This window comes from Cyprinus carpio, chromosome A14 (assembly GCF_018340385.1).
Source record: "Cyprinus carpio isolate SPL01 chromosome A14, ASM1834038v1, whole genome shotgun sequence".
In the NCBI taxonomy this organism is placed as follows: Eukaryota; Metazoa; Chordata; class Actinopteri; order Cypriniformes; family Cyprinidae; genus Cyprinus; species Cyprinus carpio.
The window spans coordinates 20,205,329-20,227,131 of record NC_056585.1 but is presented as its reverse complement, the minus strand read 5'-3'; the positions used below and the strand labels follow the sequence as shown (position 1 = coordinate 20,227,131).

General features: G+C 38.6%; 2 protein-coding genes across 2 annotated transcripts; both read left to right on the top strand.

Annotated features, from left to right (window-relative positions):
* Positions 1-756: 756 nt before the first annotated feature.
* LOC109080372 (leukocyte cell-derived chemotaxin-2-like) lies at positions 757-2,798 on the top strand. The gene is made up of 5 exons (XM_042770171.1): positions 757-940; positions 1,312-1,344; positions 1,436-1,526; positions 2,155-2,306; positions 2,505-2,798. The coding sequence occupies exons 1-5, from the start codon at positions 901-903 to the stop codon at positions 2,669-2,671; spliced, it is 483 nt and encodes a 160-aa protein (XP_042626105.1). The 5' UTR covers positions 757-900; the 3' UTR covers positions 2,672-2,798.
* Positions 2,799-8,217: 5,419 nt separating this feature from the next.
* On the top strand, positions 8,218-15,167 carry LOC109080359 (leukocyte cell-derived chemotaxin-2-like). The gene is made up of 5 exons (XM_042770541.1): positions 8,218-8,257; positions 8,578-8,610; positions 8,737-8,824; positions 14,591-14,742; positions 14,943-15,167. The coding sequence occupies exons 1-5, from the start codon at positions 8,218-8,220 to the stop codon at positions 15,107-15,109; spliced, it is 480 nt and encodes a 159-aa protein (XP_042626475.1). The 3' UTR covers positions 15,110-15,167.
* Positions 15,168-21,803: the final 6,636 nt, after the last annotated feature.

Here is a 21,803-nt window from a genome sequence, read left to right as displayed (position 1 = left end):
CTTTAAAAAAAAAAAAATTATTCCTGTGATGCAAAGCTGAATTTTCAGCATCATTACTCCAGCCTCCTTTTTTTTTTTTTTTTTCTTTTTTTTACTTTTTATTCATCAAAGTATTCTAAAAAAGTATCACATGTTCTGAAAAAATATTAAGCAGCAGAACTGTTTCCAACTTTGATAATGAATCATCATATTAGAATGATTTCTAAAGGATCATGTGATAATGATCCTAAAATTCAGCTTTGCATCACAGAAATAAATGATAATTTAAAGTATAATAAATGTAAAAGCAATTATTTAAAATTGTAATAATATATCACAATATTACATTTTTTTTCTGTATTTGATCAAATAAATGCAGGCTTGATGAGCAGAAGAAACTTCTTTCAAAAACATTAAAAATAGTAATGTTTCCAAACTTTTGACCTGTACTATATATATATATATATATATATATATATATATATATATATATATATATATATATATATATATATATATATATATATATTACCACCACATCTGTACATTAGGTACACAAGGTGGAATAACTGACAAAGCCAAATAAAACAATATCCAATAATAAAAATAAAAATAAAATGGTCGTAGGAGAGTGATTGTTGTAAGAGTTTAGTTTGCATTGTATGTTTTGCATGGCTTATTTTCACTGCTAAAAAAAAAGAAAGGAAAAAAAGTTTTTAAATGAGAGAGTGGTCTTGTTTTCCTTTTTGGCTGTTATGCAATGCCATTGTGTTTGGACTTTGTATATGAGTTAAAAGCAGAATTTCCACAGAATTTCCACATGACTCCAGACAAAATATAAAAACTCACAGTTAAATGTTTCCACCAGATTGAGGACGACAGCAGAGAAGATAGCATCTGAAAACAAACACTTACAGGACTATGAGACTTTACATCCTTTTCAGTTTTCTCCTCTTGGCTGGTAAGAAATTACAATTTAATTGAAAAATGGGCATTAGCTTTATACTTGAAAATGTTCTTTAAACCTAAAAAAATTATTCCCTTCAATTTTATCCTAAAACTTAACTTGTAAATGCTGCTTATGAAAAAAAAAAAAAAAATCTATTGCACCAAAGAAGCATAATTTATGTTCTAAATTTTCATTTAATGTGTTGAGTATTAAGATGAGTTTTATTGTCACCATTTTAAGATTTGCTAAAATTTTCTGATGTTTTATGGTGTGTCATTACAAACATTGTGTAAAGAGTAAACATGCAAAGTAAATATTGCAAAAACAGTTAAACAAAAAACAGCAATTATGCAAATTAATCTCAATGTGTGTCTCTTTTTCAGTGATTTGCAGCTGTCGTGTTGATGCTAGTCAAGGTATGAAATGTAAATGAAGAAAAAGACAAACAGACAGAGAAATATAAAGACAGACAGAGCATTAAGTAACAAAATTATTTTAATTTCACAGTGAAATTTGGCCCCCTCTGCAGTGGGAACTCAAGTAACCGCAAAAGAGGATGTGATGCGAAGTATGGCTGCGGAAACTATGGGGCCAGCCGGTAAATTGTGTTTTGTTTTTGTTTCCTCTGACTCACCTTATATAGAACTCTATTTCTCAACCAAATTTAGTTTTCTCTGACCTCTCCTCATAGCTCTTCCCAGAAGCCATTGATGACACGTTAAGTGGAGGCCTTGTTATGATATATTGATATCATTCTTTTGTTTTGAGTGTGTTAACACACAAACTTGACACTACCCAACAACCCAACGTTAATAAAAATCTTTAATCTGCACCATAGAGACAACATACTAATAAAATCCATCATCATTTACACACCATCATTTAGTTTTAAATCCGTGTCTTATTTATTTTTTTTTTTTTTTTGAAACATAAGATATTTTGCAGATAGACCAGGCTGTTTTTTTTTTTTTTCATACAGTGGAAATTGATGTGTCCTAACATTATTTTTCACACAAGACACACAACAACAAATAATTTTTGATGACACTAAACTCATATCTAACTTAATACATCGTGTCTGATTGTACTTTAAGATTTGAGAGCCACTGTACAGTATCTCAGAGGGAAAGAAGAATTTGTAAACTTCCATTCGATCATGTTGAGTAAATGATGACAGAATGTTTATTTTGAGGTGAATTATTCTTTTATGCATGTTTGTGGTGCAGAAACGGTGGAAAACGGAAACATGAGGGTCTTGACATTGTGTGTGCTGATGGAGCCACAGTTTATGCTCCATTTGATGTGAAGCTGAACGGCAAAGCTGCACCATACAAAAATAACAATGCTATCAATAATGGCATTAACTTGAGCGGAGAAGGTTTGTACTTACATCGTCACATCTGTTTAATGTTCTAAAAGCATTAATAACAATATAGCACAACTTACTTTTAGATTTTCATGTTCATAGAAAATAAAGTGCTTGATTGATAAAATACTACTATTATAGGACATGTGGAAAAAGATTTCTTACATTAAATTCATAATCTCATATCTCCCCACATGATCTTTCTGGCAGGTCTCTGCATCAAGCTGTTCTATGTTAAGCCGGACAGTTACTCTGGGACCCTGAAGAAAGGGCAGAAGATCGGAACTCTGCTCCCAATGCAGGAGGTTTATCCTGGAATCACTTCCCATGTTCACGTTCAAATGTGTGACAAATCAGATCCCACCAAGTACTTCTGATGCTGAAGCTGGAGCTGATGACCACCTGCAAACCACTTCAGAGTCTTGTGCCATTTTTATCAGCTTTCTTTTTCTATGCAGGTGCCCTGCACTTTGCAATCTAATAATAAAGTTTTGAAGACTATTACGTTCTCAGTGTTACATGTGGTAAATTGTACCATCATAGCATATAAATCATCCTGCTTTTTAGACTTATTTACAAAGAAATACAAAACGGTGTCTGCTATATACAATGCAGTTATACACACTGATAATTAGTAAGAAAAGTCGATAAATAAATGACTAAATTAATTAATAAACCTAAAATAATTGTACTCTAATGAATGTTCAAGTTTAGTTTGAGCCAACCTGCTTTTATTTTCCATGTCCTTTTGTGTGCTGTTCTGACCTATATTCATAGATTTTTGTGGCAACCATTAATTCTGCATTTAGCTTAAGTCCATTTGTGTATGTCAGAGCAGAAAATCAGAGAGAGAGATATTTTAATAGTTTCTGAGAATGTGGTGAATCAGTGCTGATACAATGAAGCAGAACACCGATCTCAAACCATTTGCAGAATCTGCTAAGTGCATAGACGTAGACAGGGCTCACATCTAAAAAGACATGAGGCAACATATGGTTACTCAGAAATAATGCTGTACATCTAGTCAGTGAATATATTAAAATGCCTTTTTCTTATTATCACCCACGACATCATATAAATTACTTGTGATTCCATTACAACAACACATGTATTCATACAATATTTGTATTTTAGTTGAATCTCAGGCTAAATTACAATACCAACAGTTGGTGAAGTTTCCAAATCCTCCTGCGTTTATCCAGTGTCCTGATATGCTGCTGAATAATCTGTAGGATGGAAAAACCACACAGTGGACTGTAGAAAAACTTACCAATGTTTATCATATTTCAAACAACTGTCATTATGGCTTTCCATCAGTCAGGGATGGGTAAATGGGTTTCTTATCATAAGCAATATCATGTTTCCAGTAAATTGTGGGTTTAGTAGTATCAGGTTTGGCCAAAAGAGGGAAGCAGAGTACATAGACGGGAACCAACTTCTGTGTTTTTGACAGATAAATAGCCCTGATAAGCAGCTTGAGAACATTACTCACAATTCTGTATTATAGAATGTGGGCTATAGTATTAAACCTTTAGATGCATAAAGCTATAATAATAACATAACACTGAATTAAAAAAAGGCGTATTTGATGTTTTGTGCCATTGCTACACACACACACACACACACACACACACACACACACACACACACACACACACACACACACACACACACACACACACATATATATTAATCTAATCTACACGCTTAAAAAAATGGGTTAAAAGCACCACGTTATCTTCAACACATGTTCTGAATGTGCTCATGGACAACACATACTGGGTTAAATTCAACACAAAATGTGTGTTAAAAATATAAAAATATAACACACAAATTGTGTCACTTTAGTTAACACATTAATGTGATGTTTTTGGTACGTGTCTTACACAACTGTGTTACTGAGCAATTATTTTTAAGTTTCAAAATAAAAGTAATAGTAAATAGCCTGTTAACAATTTAGATACTTTATTATGAAATCACACAAAGAACCATTGAAGCATTTACTGTTTAACATGAAAATAGTTATAATACTATACTAAAATATACTAAAACTGTTAAACAAGAATATCAAAACATTTCAAACTTGTTAATCAAGCACTTCAACACATTCCACTTATAAAAACATTTATCAAATACCATAAAACTCATTTATATCCATTCAACTTTAGAACAAGTAAAATACCAGCAAGTTCTCAAATTGTTTATCCTACTTATTTTAAAACAATTGATTCAGTCAAAAACCTGGTCAAAAGACAGACAGACAAAATCTCAATGATAGTTGACACAAATCGAAAGGAAGGACAAAATAATTATTCTTCGCCACAATTACTTATTGTGTTCCATGTCCAAGTGAACCAATGGAAGCAAGCTGAACTGACTTCAGGGACCCTTTCATGGACTCACGCAGTAAGGAGGTAATGCTGGTACCAGCCTACAAAAATGAAAAGTATCAGAAAATGTTTCCGCTTGAACAACAACTTTGTTTATTAAAAGCAGACACATTAACAATGCATACCAGCACCAACTCCAGGTTTGAGACAGCAGAATTCCCACAGCATTTACTGCCAGCAAACACTTTTCCCAGATGCTGTTGGGTGGATGATGACGAAGTATTATCTTGACTAAGTAAAAACATAGGACACATGCAAAAGATCATTTTAAAACAAAATTCTATTTGAAATGATCAATTTTATATCATGAAATAATGTTTAAAAATGAATGAGTAAATTACATTTAGAAATGTGTGCACATCACAGAGGCAGAAAATTGTACCATCATGCTGACTGTCAGCTTTCTCTAATAAGTGACTGATATTGATGATATTTCTTTGGTCCATTCCCACCTCATGATTTGAAAGTCTTCTTTCACATCTGTAAGCTTAAAAAAATCAGTGTCCACCTTTGGTGCATAAAACAAAATTAAAGTAATATTAATATTACAAATATTTCTGGACTGTATTTTTAAATATTGTAAGTGGTAAAGATAAATTTTAGAGCTGTTAAACAACCATATACTTACATTAAGTTTCTCTACAATTTCATTGAAAGTGTCACTTTAACAAGCAACTTCATTAACAAGTTCAAAAAAGTCTATGTCTCTTTAAGTCCTTTAAGAATAGTAGGCCTTTTCCTCAAGCAGTGTCAGCAGGCAAGTTGTGGTGCCAGTCATGGGTTGCATCTATTGAATGTCACTAAGAAGTGACAAAAACCTTTTTTAAGTTTAAATGTTTACATTTACTTTTATGCATATAAAAAGTGAAAGACATTAAAGGGATACTCCACCGCAAAATGAAAATTTTGTCATTAATCACTTACCCCCATGTCGTTCCAAATCTGTAAAAGCTCAGTTCGTCTTCGGAACACAATTTAATATATTTTGGATGAAAACCGGTAGGCTTGAGACTGTCCCATAGACTGACAAGTAAATAACAGTGTCAAGCTCCAGGAAAGCATGAAAAGCATCGTCAGAATAGTCCATCTGCCATCAGTGATTCAACCGTAACAATATGAAGCAACAAGAATACTTTTTGTACACGAAGAAAACAAAAATAACATATTTATTCAACAATTCCTCTCCTCTGTGTCTCTCCAAATCAGCGTAGCGCAGGCAGTGTACGCTCTTCTGTGTCAGCTGTGCTGATGCACTGTTTTCTTTCAAACCAAAGCGTAAATACACATAAAAAACTATCCTTGTGGCGTGGCTGATACAGAAGAGCATACACTGCCTGCATACTGCTCAGATTTGTCAAAATGGCGCTACGCTAATTTGTAGATGTAGCGTGAATTAAAATTCATATACAAAGTTCATCCTTTTCACTAAACATGTTAAAGATAAGTTTGAAAAAGTTGTGGGGAGCGTGGTGGTGGAGACGCTGAAAACGAGCGACTGTGGTGCTGTAGTTCGTTTATAGCCTAAGTTTATAGCCTAAACACAGAGCTTATTTTTTTTTGCGATAATCCAAAAGCCTATAGGAAAATCCTTTAGGCTTTTTGTCGAGGGAACCAGTGTCATGCTAACAGCCAGCCGATGACATCACTTTGTAGGTGGATCGGCTGTTAGCATGACACTGGTCGCGCATCTTTTCAACATAGGCTACTTTGGGACACACTTATTCTAATCTCACATACTATTTAGGAATGATAGTATGAACATTGCGAAGCAGGGTCGATTCCAAAGGTTGGGATCGATCCCATCAAGGGGAATCGACTCCTCATTCAGACTCAGAGCCGTTTTTGGTTGAACAAAGCCAAAGACAAAACTTATCTATATGGGTGCCTCTCAAACGCAGGCACCCTACAAAGGCTGCATATCTCAGCTGCTACGCCATCAAATGTCGCTGAACGTCGAATCACGAAAATAAACTGAATGAAAAGTTGGTAGCTACTGAGCTAGCCCGAGTTTGAGGATGCAGCCTTCCTTTTTGAGAAGCACCCATTAATTTGCCTCTTGCTCGCTAATTATGTTAAGAAGTCTGATTCGTTTCCACAAAAAGGTTTCGAACTTCTTTCGGATAGAACGTTTTAAGGAACCAACGTTTAAGAGTTTATATTTTACTGTGGAACTGATTTATGTTGTCCACAATTTTGAGTGCTACACGACAGAATAGATCATGACGTGATCAAGGGTCTTGTTCTTATTTACATCTTAAATAAAATGCTATTTTTAACCTTTATCAGCCAATGATAATTCTTAAAGGAAACGCCAAGAGCAAAGATCAGTGGCTGAGAATGCAGCTGATTGACAGATAAACCACGAGCTCTCATATCAATGTGTTGTTCATGTTCTGCTTTTTTTGTTTCGGTGTACAGTTTGTTAATTTTGTGCAAATTAGCACAAAGCACCGTTAAAGTAAACTTCATCATTCAGCTGAACGGTGCACGTTTATTTTAGACACTTAATGTCTTGTTCCATTCATGCAATAAGCGCATGACCACTGCTGAGCTGTGGGCTATGACCAATTTCATGCGCCATGCAGACAAAATTACAAATTAAAATCAATCAGAGCTACAGAAATCCATCGTAATTTTTACAAATAAAGCTTCATATTACGAGAAGGCTACTTTCTACGAGCTTTTCCAGCAGTCATGGCAAAATTAGGTTCCTCAGATTTAAAAACAAACAAACAAGCAAACAAAAAAAGAATCGAAAACAAAAGTGAGGAATCGATTCTTGGAATCAAATCACATCGATTCCAGAAATTGGAATCGGAATCACTGTGGATAAAAGCGCTGGCTTTTATGCTGTTTAATAAACATATTTTACTAAATTATGCTGAGGTGAAATTTAGTCTAGTCCCGTATCGTGATAGGCCTACATATCATATCATAGCCTCTGTATCGGGATACATATGCGTGACAAAACTAATAGCTATTAGTGCCTTTAGACACTACACAAACTCTTGTCATGTAAGGTATGACTTCCTTAATTACAGTGTATTGTGTTTATTTGGTTTCCCACACTTAATGATTCAGAAGGGATGCAATTTCATAATTTATGGATTTAGAGACCTCAAGGAAAGCCTTTATTTGCTTTTTGTAAACACTTCTTGGTAAACATTTGTAAACACACGTTGATACATTATATTGTGTTTATAAATGTGTGTGTGTGCGTGTATAGGCTACCTACTTTTTATCCAGAAGTGAGCTAAAACCTAAACCTGATAAAATCTCCCAAAACCTCATTTGGGGATGTCCTGACTGTAAAAACAGTACAAAAATTAAGTAAATAAAGTTTATTGATTCATTTTAATTGATTCATTTAGGGTTGGGTGTGGGATAGGCCCTTAAGTAAACGAGTGGGTGTGGGTGTTGGAAGCAAAATGTACACAGGACTCCATACAATATATAAAAACTCATAGTTCTAAAAGGCAAACAGAGGACAACAGCAGAGAAGGAAACATCTGAGAACAAACAATTACAGGACCATGAAACTTCACATCCTTTTCAGTTTTCTGCTTTTGGCTGGTAAGAAATGATACAATGTACAGTAATTGCCAAATGGACATTTGCTTAATACTGGACCATGTTATTTGAACATTAATCTTTTATTATTATTATAATTATTTAGTCCAGTTTATTCTTCTAAAATTTAGATTTAAAGTCTTAAGATGTCATTTTATTGTGAGCATTATATGATTTGATAAAGTTCACAGAAGTTTTGTGGTGTGTTATTGTAAAACACTGCAAAAGCAGTAAACATGCAAATTAAAATTCAGTGTAACCATTGTTGTAACAAAAAAAAAAAAAGTAACGCAAATTAAAGTCTCAATGTGTCTCTTTTTCAGTGCTTTGGAGCTCTCGTGTTGATGCCAGAGAAGGTATTGACAGGAAGAAAAACAGACAAATAAAAAACAGACAGAAAGCATAATGTAAGCAACAGGAATCAGTTGAATATATGTATTAAAAAAATAATAACAAAAAACATATATTTGTTTTAATTTCAGTGAAATTTGGCCCCCTCTGCAGTGGTAACCCAAGTAACAGCAGAAGAGGATTTGATAAAGAAGGCTATGGATACTATGGAGCCAGCCGGTAAATTGTCTATTTGTGTGTTTCTTCTAACCACCTTTATAAACAACACAATTTTTTTTATGTTATGTTTTCATAGCTCTTTCCAGAAATCATTGATTATACATTTGTAGTGGAGGCTATGCTTGTCACAGCCACACCATCTACACTCCCTGAATCGGACACTTACGCCACGCCCACTCGTTCCCAATCACCAGCATTCTGAACACCTGTGCATCATCACCAGTGCCACACATAAAGCCCTCAGTCACCATCACTCATTGTCTGGTCTTGCACCGATCTCCCTACTTACCTGAATGCCCTTCGTCAAACCTACCTGAACTGTTTAACCCTCTTCATCCTCCTCTGCCTACCTGTTCCCATCGTCTTCGTCGGAAGTCACCATCTGTATCACCATCACCGTAAAGGAAAGTTGTGTTACCACTGTTTGTCTACGTGTCAAGATTCACCTGTGTCTGAAACCTCTGATTAAACTTTAACACTTTTGCACTGAATCCTCTGTGTCCTCGTCTGTGTCTGACAGAAGACCAGACCACATGCAGAGCTCTTCAGACACAGGCGAGGACCGCACCGCGGATCCCTTCACTGAATTGGTTCACGCTGTACGGTCCTCACTCATGCAACTTCCCTCACCTGCTGTCCACTGCTCATCGCCATCAAACACCGCTACAACTCCGGTCACTTCTTCAGTTGCCCCTGCGAGTCCCATGGCCAAACCAGCGACATACAGCGGCACGGCGGAGGATTGCAGCGGGTTTCTGCTACAGTGTTCACTCTACCTGGAGTCCAACGCTCACCTCTTCACCACCGAACGCAGTCGAGTTGCCTTTATCATCAATCTGCTCACAGGTAAAGCTCTCCAATGGGCCCAATCTCTCTGGGAATCGAATTCCTCTGCTACTGGATCTGTTACTGATTTCTGTTCCCAGTTAAAGTCTGTCTTTGGTCAACAAACGTCTGAATTATCTGTCCATGATCAACTGTTTACAATTCGCCAACAGCGAAATGAGTCCGTGAGTGATTATGCTGTTCGCTTCCGTACCCTCGCTTACATCAGCGGTTGGAATGAAACGGCCTTAATCACCGCCTATCGCCACGGTCTATGTGAGAAAATACAAAATTTTGATTGTTGTAGATGAAGATTCACTGGGACTGGAGTGTCTAATCCAGAAATCAATCAGAGTCCCCCAGAGACTCACTGCATGTCGACAACTCACTCCCGCTGTATGTCCTCCGCCCGCTCTACCATCTGTCGCTCCTCCAGCACCTGAACCCATGCAAATAGATTCACACCATCTATCTACATCAGAACGTCAGCGGAGGATTAACACCGGGCTGTGTCTCTACTGTGGGGGAGAGGGACACCTATTACCATCATGTCCCGTCCGACCTCCACGCCCAGCGGTGAGTACCATCCATCTACCACCTCAAACTGCTCAATTGATTCAAACCTGGGTTACCTCTAAGACATCTCCACTCTTCCATTTCAGTACAAGCCCTCATCGACTCCGGCTCAGCGGGGAACTTCATCAACCAGAAAACATTAAATCGTCTAAGTGTCAAGCGTCATCGAAGCCCCGTCGAACTCAGAATCACGACCATACAAGGAAAGCCGCTGGGCCGAGGTCATATCCGCTATTTCTCCCCCACAGTCATCCTCCGCGTGGGTTCCCTGCATGAGGAAGAAATCACGTTCATGGTGCTGGAGGAATCCACCGCAGACATCATCCTGGGACGCCCCTGGCTTAACCAACATCAACCACACATCCATTGGCCCACAGGTGAGATCCTGAAATGGGGAAAATCCTGCCACTCTACCTGCATCACTCCACCAGTTAAAGTTCCCAAGGTCAGTCCATCCATCAAGAAATCATCCCTACCGGTCCAGTCCACATCAGTGGAAAGCCCCGAAACTCAGGTGGAACATACCATCCCTCCAGAATATCGGGCGTTCCAGGATGTGTTCAGCAAGCGGTTGGCAACGAAACTTCCACCTCATCGGCCATGGGACTGCGCTATCGACCTCCTGCCTGGAGCAACCCTTCCCAAGGGACGAGTCTATCCTCTGTCCATCCCGGAGCAGAAGGCCATGGAGGAGTACGTACAGGAAGCTCTCGCTCAAGGATTCATCCGACCATCTACTTCCCCTGCCGCTTCCAGCTTTTTCTTCGTGGCCAAGAAGGACGGAGGCTTGAGGCCGTGTATTGATTATCGCCATCTCAATTCTCAAACCGTCAAATTCAGCTATCCTCTTCCCCTGGTCCCAGCTGCCTTGGAACAACTACGCGGAGCCAAGATCTTCACAAAACTGGACTTGAGGAGCGCCTACAATTTAATCCGTATCCGGAAGGGGGACGAGTGGAAGACAGCTTTCGTCACTCCTTCCGGGCACTATGAATACCGGGTCATGCCGTATGGGTTATCCAACAGTCCTTCCGTCTTTCAGAACTACATGAACGAAATCTTCAGAGAATACCTTAACCAGTTCGTAATTGTCTACATCGATGATATCCTCATTTACTCCACATCCCAGGAAGAACACATCCAACATGTCATCCTTGTACTCCAAAAACTCCGGGAACACCATCTGTACCTCAAATTAGAAAAATGTGAGTTCCACACGCCCTCAGTCCAGTTCCTTGGATACATCATCGGCCCACGTGGCGTGAAGATGGACCAGGGGAAGGTGGAAGCCATCACACACTGGCCCCAACCTGGCTCCATAAAAGAACTCCAACGCTTCCTGGGCTTTGCCAACTTTTATAGGAGATTCATCAAGAACTACAGTTTACTCAGCTCACCTCTAACCTCACTCCTCCGGAACCGGCCCAAGTCTCTGTCCTGGAACCCCATGGCCACTGAAGCTTTCCACCAGCTCAAACAAGCCTTCCAGACCGCTCCGATCCTAGCTCATCCAGATCCCAACCGACAGTTCATAGTAGAAGTGGATGCTTCATCGACCGGGGTCGGAGCAGTACTCCCCCCAGCGGCAGGGGGATCCTCCACGACTCCATCCATGTGCCTTCTTCTCGAAGAAGCTATCCCCGGCGGAGCAGAATTACGACATCGGAAATCGGGAACTATTGGCTATCAAGCTGGCTCTGGAAGAGTGGCGTCATTGGCTGGAGGGAGCCAAGGTCCCTTTCGAGGTGATCACTGACCACCGGAACCTGGAATACCTCCGTGAAGCTAAGAGACTGAATCATCGCCAAGCTAGATGGGCCTTATTCTTCACGAGATTCGACTTTAAAGTCACGTATCGCCCTGGCTCCCAGAACAATAGAGCTGATGCTCTATCCCGCCTTCATCAGGCAGACCCAGAACCAGAATCTCCCGAACCCATCCTCCCTCCAGCCATGATTGTAAGTCCCATTCAATGGGACCTTAATCGTCTGATTGAACAAGAAAACCTTCAACACCCTGCTCCGCCGGGAGGTCCAGAAGGGAAACTCTTCGTCCCTCCTCAACATCGGATTACCCTTCTGGACTTAGCTCACACCTCTCCGGGATCTGGACATCCAGGCAGGAGGCGGACCCTCTCGCTCCTGCAACAACGTTACTGGTGGCCCTCGATGAGTCAGGATACCTCCCGTTACCTCAAGGGATGCTCAGTCTGCGCCATAGCGAACACCCCTAGGAGACTCCCGGAAGGTAAACTGGTGCCTCTGCCCATTCCTGAACGTCCATGGACCCATATAGGTGTAGATTTCATGACTGACCTCCCCCTTTCTCAAGGAAATACTTGTGTGCTGGTAGTAGTCGACAGGTTTTCAAAATCATGCAAACTCATACCTCTCAAAGGACTTCCCACAGCATTTGAAGCGGCAGAGGCACTATTCCACAATGTATTCCGTCACTTTGGCATTCCAGAAGACATCATCTCTGACAGGGGTCCCCAATTCATCTCCAGAGTCTGGTCAGCTTTCTTCCGCCTCCTAGGGGTATCCGTCAGCCTCTCTTCAGGATACCATCCACAGACCAACGGCCAGACTGAGCGGAAGATCCAAGAGATCGGGAGGTTCCTGAGGGTCTACTGCCACCGGAATCAGGACTGTTGGAGCCAGTACCTACCCTGGGCAGAATATGCACAGAACTACCTCCAGCAATATACCACCGGGCTCACCCCCTTCCAATGTGTCCTCGGATACCAGCCTCCACTCTTCCCATGGTCGGGTGAGCCCTCGGAGGTCCCAGCGGTAGATCACTGGTTCCGACAGAGCGAGAGGGTCTGGGACTCGGCCCACGTGCATCTCCAGCGGGCAGTTCGGAGTCATAAAGAGCAAGCGGACGCTCGTCGAAGACCTACGCCACAATACCAACCTGGACAGCTGGTCTGGCTCTCGACGAGGGACATCCGCCTCCGGCACCCCCTGCCGTAAGCTGAGTCCTCGATACATCGGACCATTCAAGATCGAACGGCAACTGAACGAAGTGACCTATAGACTCCAGCTACCAGCACAGTACCGTATCGCACCTTCATTCCATGTCTCACTCCTCAAACCATTCACTGAACCTTTGTCTCCTCCATCCACAGAGCCTGGTGATGATGCCGTACCTCCTCCTCCCGCCATCGAAGAAGACAACAGCATCTTCCGGGTGAGAGCTATCCTCGACTCTCGACGACGGGGTCCTCAACTGGAGTACCTTGTAGACTGGGAGAACTACGGCCCGGAGGAGCGTTGCTGGGTTAATCGTAATGACATCCTGGACCCTAGCCTGCTCACCGACTTTCACCGAGACCATCCAGACCGCCCCGCTCCCCGTGGCCGTGGTAGACCCCGTCGTCGTTCAAGATCCCAGCCGTCAGGAGCCGCCCGTGGGGGAGGGGGTACTGTCACAGCCACACCATCTACACTCCCTGAATCGGACACTTACGCCACGCCCACTCGTTCCCAATCACCAGCATTCTGAACACCTGTGCATCATCACCAGTGCCACACATAAAGCCCTCAGTCACCATCACTCATTGTCTGGTCTTGCACCGATCTCCCTACTTACCTGAATGCCCTTCGTCAAACCTACCTGAACTGTTTAACCCTCTTCATCCTCCTCTGCCTACCTGTTCCCATCGTCTTCGTCGGAGTCACCATCTGTATCACCATCACCGTAAAGGAAAGTTGTGTTACCACTGTTTGTCTACGTGTCAAGATTCACCTGTGTCTGAAACCTCTGATTAAACTTTAACACTTTTGCACTGAATCCTCTGTGTCCTCGTCTGTGTCTGACAATGCTATGATACATTGATATCATTATTTTGTTTGGAATATGTTGTCACACGAACTTGACACTACCCAACAACACAGTGCTATCAAAGATCTTTATTCTGCACCATAGATAAGTTTACATATTAATTAAAAAGGATGTTAGAAATTGTGATCATTTACTCACCCTCATGCCATTTCAAACCTACTGTATATGACTTTCTTTCCTCTGTTGATTACAAAAGAAAATATTTAGCAGACTAACAAGGCAGTTTTTTCCATATAGTTATTATTCACTGAATGACTGGCCACTAGACCAATGGCATCGCTTGGAATTGTGAGCCTCCTCGGTTGAAATCGCATTCTGGTTACCTTCATACCCACAAGCCCATGTAACTCTGTTACTGCCATGCACAAGACACACATGAACAAACAAAGTTTGATGTCATCAACATCACATCTTGTTTGTCAAATCATGTTTAAATTTACAATTTCAGAACTATTTTGTAAGTAAATATGCATTTTTCAACTTACTTTTCTCTAAAGTGTATGTTTGTTTGTGCTGCAGAGACGGTGGAAAACGGAAACATGAGGGTCTTGACATTGTGTGTGCTGATGGAGCCACAGTTTATGCTCCATTTGATGTGAAGCTGAATGGCAAAGCTGCACCATACACAAAGAACAATGCTATCAATAATGGCATTAACTTGAGCGGAGAAGGTTTGTACTTACATCGTCACATCTGTTCAATGTTCTAAATGTATTAATAACAATTAAGCACAAGTTACTTTAATAGATTTTCATGTTTGTAGAAAATAAAGTGCTTGATTGATAAAATACTACTATTATAGGACATGTGGAAAAAGATTTCTTACATTAAATTCAAAATCTCATATCTCCCCACATGATCTTTCTGGCAGGTCTCTGCTTCAAGCTGTTCTATGTTAAGCCGGACAGTTACTCTGGGACCCTGAAGAAAGGGCAGAAGATCGGAACTCTGCTCCCAATGCAGAAGGTTTATCCTGGAATCACTTCCCATGTTCACGTTCAAATGTGTGACAAATCAGATCCCACCAAGTACTTCTGATGCTGAAGCTGGAGCTGATGACCACCTGCAACCATTAAAGCACTTAAAATCCAATTCTATCGCATTGAGGAATGTATTTTGCAAATTATTTCATCTTTATTTCTTTATTCTTAATATACATACATACATATATGTATGTATATTATATATTATATATGTATGCTTCGAAATCTAATAATAAATGTACTGCATCAAACCACACACACACACAGAGAGAGAGATTTTCTAATAGTCCCTGAGAACATGGTGAAACAGTGCTGATATGAAATTAAAAACATTTGCTGTTTCAGCACATGCTTAGACACAGTCTAGCTAGCACACACCTTGTGGAGAATGTTCACTGATTTCAAGTCAAAGCACTTTACAGTATTAAATAGGAAAACAGTGTGTATGCAAATGTTATAATGCAAAATGACGATGATAGTAAACATCCAGGTCAGTTTAGTTTAAATAGTATCTGTGTAATCAAGTCGTCGATATCGCTGGATATTAAGTGTCTCCAACTAAGCAAGCCAGAGGCGACAGCGGCAAGGAACCAAAACTCCAACGGTGACAGAATGGAGAAAAAACCTTGGGAGAAACCAGGCTCAGTCAGGGGTCCAGTTCTCCTCTGACCAGACAAAACCAGCAGTTCAATTCTAGGCTGAAGCAAAGTCACATTGTGCAGAGGACTCATCTGGTTCCTGTGGTCTTGTCCCGGTGGCCGTCTAGGAGACAAGGTCTTTACTGGGGATCTGTCTCTGGAGCACATCTAGTTTTAGATCTAGATTTCAGAGCGACAATATGTATGATGATTCCAGTTGAAGAATTAGGCACTGGAGGATGTTTACCTTCTTTGAATTTCTATTTATTTTCACTTGTCAGGCAGTAAGTGACATCCATTAACAATATTTCTCCATAAACATCCCTTCACATATACACAGTCGCATTTGATGTGGAAAGTTACATAAAGTTGTGATCTGTAGAACAAATGAATATAATATTTTGTGGTATCAGGATTGGCCACAAGAGGGAAGCAGAGTACATAGAGGAGAACCAATTTGTGTCATAAATAAACAGAATTTGTCCTGGTAAACAGCTTGAGAACATTAATAACATTCTATATTATAAGTAGAATAGTATTAGATCTTTAGATACCTAAATAGTAAAATTATAATAGCTTTTATAAAGTTATAATATAATATATCAAATGATTTTATATAATATATATTACTTTTTAATTACATATATTTATTTATTTAATTATAATGAATTATTATTAATTATATTTATTAATTATTATATTTGTTATGTTTATTTATATAAAAAAATACAATGTTACCAAAACCTAAAACAAATCTAAAACAAATATATTACAGTACTGTAAAGTTTGAGTCATGTCATGTAGATCCTCTAGCAGTCTAGCTATTATATTATATTATATTATATTATATTATATTATATTATATTATATTATATTATATTATATTATATTGTACAAAAAAAAGAAGAAGAAAAAAATACAAAGCTGTCACTATGGCACCCTAACGTACAAAATCTAAAAGATGCATATACTCTAAATGGTGCATATTAGTATTTTAAAAGTACATATTAGTAACTAATGTGAATGTTAGTGCCTTTTAAAAGTATGCCGCCCCAGTGACATATATTGTGAATATAATAACATTTTGCAAATAATTAAAAAGTGCAATATTACTTAAGTTTATTTTATACATTTATAATAAAAGGTAGCCAGCCATTTCTTCCCATTTGTTTCAGACGAAATGCCAGATGTATCCAGATCACGTCACATGCAGTCTGGCATTACGATCAAAACTATTTTCATCCCTTTGTTGGATCTTGCCAGCTGTCTTTATTCATGTCTCTCCCTACTGTTACTCTCTAATTGCACAGACCAAACTTTCATCCATTCCATTACAGATGATCAAACCAGGACACAGAGATTTCCTCTGGGCAGTATGAATTCATTTAAATCAACTCGTTCTTATTCATTGGAAATCACGGCCTACTGTGCGAAGCCGATTGTCCAGTTTTGATTTCACCCTCCATTCATTCTGCAAGCAAATCACAAATGTCCATCACCGGTGATTATAAGTTTAAATTTCAGCTCACAAAGATAACGTTGACTAGGCCAGGCAATTTATCTTCACTCCAACTGTCCTGGAATAAGATAATAATAACAATCGATCTTCTGACTCAGGGATACCTTAAAATCCATTTACAGACATTTGCCTAAAATGTCTGCAGAACTTCTCACCGTTCTGTCTCCATTCCTTTCTTTCTTTTTCATCTACAGTATGTACTGACCTCTCTGTTTCCACAGTGATACACAAGTTTGGGCACAAAGAACAGACAAAGACAGAGGCATAAGTGTGTTTTTGATGAATGTGAATATGAGACAGAGATAGAGAAAATAAAAGAGCGAGAAATAGTGAGCGAGCCCTGCAGGGTTTCCTGCATTCAGTGCAGATGGGTTTGTGTTTCAGCTGTACATAGATAAAAAAATACATAAATATTTCATTTCCAGTTTAATGCGCAGAAACAAATATAAGGAAGTCATTTTTTGGTTGTGGGTTGGTTTTAGTCGACTGGTTTTAGCCAGTGGCAGAGTCTGTTTGATTTATTTTCTCTGTTTGGACAACAATTTACCTATAAATCAGATACAATATCAAACTCCAAAACTTTTTGAACTGTGATTCACCTCGCTTTTAATGAATAGAATATAAAAGTTATTGTAAAAACAGGTTAAAGGTACACTGATCAATAAAAACGAGAAATTAAGTACAAGAAAAATGAAAAAAAAAAGAAAGAATGGAATGGACTGAAGAGCTGTAGTATTCCCTGTGTGCTGGATGAGACAGATATGAGATTAGCAGAAAAGTGTGTTACAGCCTCGCTAATGGATTTCTGTACTGTAATAAGAAGAAGTGAATGGCAGTGGGACTCGTGTTTGCCTGCTCGGCAGAAAAGCCATAATCCATCCCCTGAATTATTACACGATGGATCTGCCATCCAGTTGCCTAATCAGGTATTGCCCTGACTGCCACCGCTTCAATTAGTGATTGAAAAAAAAGAGGAGCAGAGAGAAAGAGAAAATCTTGTTTCTATTGGACTGGCGCAATCACATCTGATTCTGATGAGCTGCTGCGCTGTTAATCGCTGGGTCTTGATAGATGGGTCTCTAAAGGCTGTTTAAATGGGAGAGGGTTAATTTTTTTCAGTGTTGATGGGGTGGAGGGGGTTAAAATTATGGGCTTGTGACATTATGATTGCTATTTTGGAGAAACTGAAGTGCTTGAAGAAATGTATAATATGTTGCTTCGTTTTATAAAGCTGTTTTATATTGCTTAATGGTTGGATATTTTCTGTTACTTTACATTTTTGATGCATCATCGATTGTTTTGTGCTTTATGCAGTAATTGTTTAACTGTTTAAATTGAGCTGAAAACCCTACAGTGTAATAAGCTATTTTGTGACAAATATTGCCACTACAAAGGGGAAAGGTCAATGTGTTAAAGACACTGTATACTGTATTTTTTGACATTGGATATAAGGACTTGTTTGTAACCAAGACAAATAAATGTATCATTAGATAGAGGAGAGCGGGATGATTTGAGCCTGTGTAAAAATATTAATTTCTTTTTGTTTTAAAAAAGTCGAGTGTGACAACTAGCCTAAGACTCACTATTATCATGCCATTGTGCAGGCTGTTAAACTCTTCAATAGGATCGTCACAGAGTAAAGCTGTTCAGTGTATATTTATGCATGTAAATACATAGTGTCCTTCTCTCTGTGTCACTCTTTAGGAATCTGTATCTCCGATATCAAAGCCTTTCTATTTTCACTCACTCTCTGACCTGTTGTCCTGGCTCTTCTACAGTTTTTCACATTTAGCTGAAGTCCATTTATATCTATCAAAGCTGTGCTCTCTTTTTCAACCCAATAGAAGAAACAGAAAGGAAAATAGAAGGCTGACTGAGAGTATGTATATGTGAGATCAAAGACTGAGAGAGAGAGAGTGAGAGAGAGACAAAGACAGAGAGAGAGAGAGCGAGAGAGTTCAGTAAACATTACTCAGATGGAGTAGGTGGCCATGGGCAGGCTTGCTAGCTACAATGCCAGCTCTCCTTCGCAGTTCTTGTCTGTGGGTGCTACATTAGCCACTACTTTAATAACAGAAATATAAAAGCTATAACCCTCTCCCCACTGGCAGTGAATAAATCATGTAATTTTATTTGAAGCGAAATATTACTTTTGCATACCCCTTTCCTTCTCAGACATCCCAACACCACCAGCCATCTATTTTATCCTGTTTCTAAGCCAACATGACATTCAATAATAAGGATCCCATTTGAAAATCAATGTGTGCTTTTCATGAATGAAAACACACTGTGCAGTTTAGTCTTTCAAGAGTGAAAAAAAAAAAAAGATATAATGATTAGATACAATGATTAATCAAACAAATAACTAAACAAATGAAATGCAATATGATTCAAATAATAATTCTGTAGTGTAATTTAAAAAAGAAATAAAAAAATAAGCATGAAGTGTTGCAGAAACATTGGATTTAGTAGGTAGGAAGGAATTCTTACTTTTTAATACAATAATGCACACGATTATGAGCATCTTGTCCATAGTAATTTGCCCAGTTAAGATGGTCCTAACCTGTGTCTCCCCAACAATTTTAATCATCTTATAAAAAGTAAAATATAAGAGGCTGTGCACAGGGGTCATGTTATAGGATCCCCATAAGTATTCATTAATCTAACGAGGATTTTGACATTCAGGCCTCGGGCTCCTCTCCCTGATATACACAAGGGCTGAATTACACCACAGAGTGGATTATTCCTCTTTGGGGTAGCAGTGCCTCATTCTTTTCAGCTTTAATTAAGTTTTCAGAAGCCCATTAATGAGCATGTTTATTAGCTGCAGGATACAAACTGATTGTAGAGGGAGAGTTGGCTACTGAGGACTCCCAGTCTTAGTCTTTGGAACTCTACAAACTGATTCTGCTTGGTGGAGAGTTCCAGAGATCTACTTGTTCAGTAAGCACACTTGCCCTAAGGTTCTTAAAGCATCTTGATGAACAGTTGGCATGAGCGGTTAGGTAAAACAGATGAAACTTTCTATATTGAACATTCCAAACTGATGTAATCAAGCTTTTTAGAACCTTGTTGCTTTTTTATTTAAAACTGCAGTGCATTTTTGAGCCAGCATCATAAAAAAAGAATTGCAATAAATAAACTATTGTCATGGACTGTTTTTTTGTAGTTGAAAATCATCTGTAAATAATATAATAAAACAATTTAAAATCATATTACTATTTCACATCAATGTATTATCATATTTAAATGGGTTTTATTTTATAATGTCTTCTGGTGCACTTGATATGTTAGTAGGATCTTTACATCAAAAACAGTCATAATTTAGAAATAAATGGCCTTTTTTTCTCTGATTTGTACACTGTTTAAATGGGCATGTCTTCTAAAGACATCAATAAAAACGCAACTGCCATGACTGGGTAAAATCTTTGCATATGAAATAGATATTACATTTAGAATGATTCTCTAAACTTTTTTCTCTAAACTATGTTTTTATTATTAAAGCTGCCAAGACTAATGGAATAGTTCATCCCAATATGAAAATTTGCTCCCATAAAAGTCACAGAATTTGACTGGTTTACCAATGAATAAACAGTGAAATGAACCGAACAAACGCATAATCCTCTATTAAGACATTCACAGAGTTGAAAATGAACAGCCACTTTCCAAACATTAGGATCCTTTGGAAGTATATGTCATTTCACTAATGCACCATGTATTCATCTAATAAAAACCCAGACTTGGTTTCAATAAAAGCTTAAGTTTTTTAACTAACAAGGAAGTGCTTGAGCTCTGAAACTTGCTATATTTTTTTATAGTACAAAAGCTATTACAAAAAAGACCAAGGACATTTTGATTTCTCAATTAATGAGCGCTTTAACAATCAGACATTTTATCATTTAGCGTATTTTATTCAAACAAATACATTTCATCAGGAACATCTTAATAGAGTGCTTAAGTGCGTGTTACACATCTCATAACCTGTATTTTGATTCTGCAAATGACATTTGCAGGTCAGCTGTATTTGTTTTAGGGCTTTTTTTTCTCTCTCCCTGTTTTAAGTGGCTATAGAGGTTCTGATGTTTACAGTGCTGGTATTGATTTGATTCTGAGGTCTAGTCCACAGACTCAATAGGAAGGGCCCATGGCTATTTAACCACACAGACGTAGTCAGAGTGCGCCTGTGCGGCTTGGAAATAACGGCTTTGGGTTACCAACGCAGGAGTGAAAATGTTAAAGTGAGGTGAGCAAGGTTAAATCTATACTCTTAGTCAGTCTGCACAAACACGGCACACGCAGGGGAACAAGGACCAGCGGCTATAAAGCAAGATGTCATCAGGGGAGTAAACTAATTTACACATGCATGAACATGCACAAAAACACAAGCTTTGGCCTTTCATAGAAGCATATAAGTGAACAAATACAGTACTTGCCTCAAGATGTTAGCTTAGATAAACTGTCTTTTACATAAGGTTTTATAAGTGTAGGCTAGAGGACATATGTAAGAGTAACGTGAAAATATATTAAGCAGTAATTTTTCCTGATATTTTATTATTGTGTGCTCTTTTTTAATAATCTAACCTACATCATCC

Excerpts from the sequence above, each read along its gene's own strand:
- LOC109080372 (XM_042770171.1), top strand. The coding sequence starts at position 901 with ATGAGACTTTACATCCTTTTCAGTTTTCTCCTCTTGGCTG. Across the intron at positions 1,527-2,154 it reads GGAAACTATGGGGCCAGCCG|AAACGGTGGAAAACGGAAAC; the intron begins GTAAATTGTGTT and ends TTTGTGGTGCAG. Across the intron at positions 2,307-2,504 it reads CATTAACTTGAGCGGAGAAG|GTCTCTGCATCAAGCTGTTC; the intron begins GTTTGTACTTAC and ends TCTTTCTGGCAG.
- LOC109080359 (XM_042770541.1), top strand. The coding sequence starts at position 8,218 with ATGAAACTTCACATCCTTTTCAGTTTTCTGCTTTTGGCTG. Across the intron at positions 8,258-8,577 it reads CAGTTTTCTGCTTTTGGCTG|TGCTTTGGAGCTCTCGTGTT; the intron begins GTAAGAAATGAT and ends TCTCTTTTTCAG. Across the intron at positions 14,743-14,942 it reads CATTAACTTGAGCGGAGAAG|GTCTCTGCTTCAAGCTGTTC; the intron begins GTTTGTACTTAC and ends TCTTTCTGGCAG.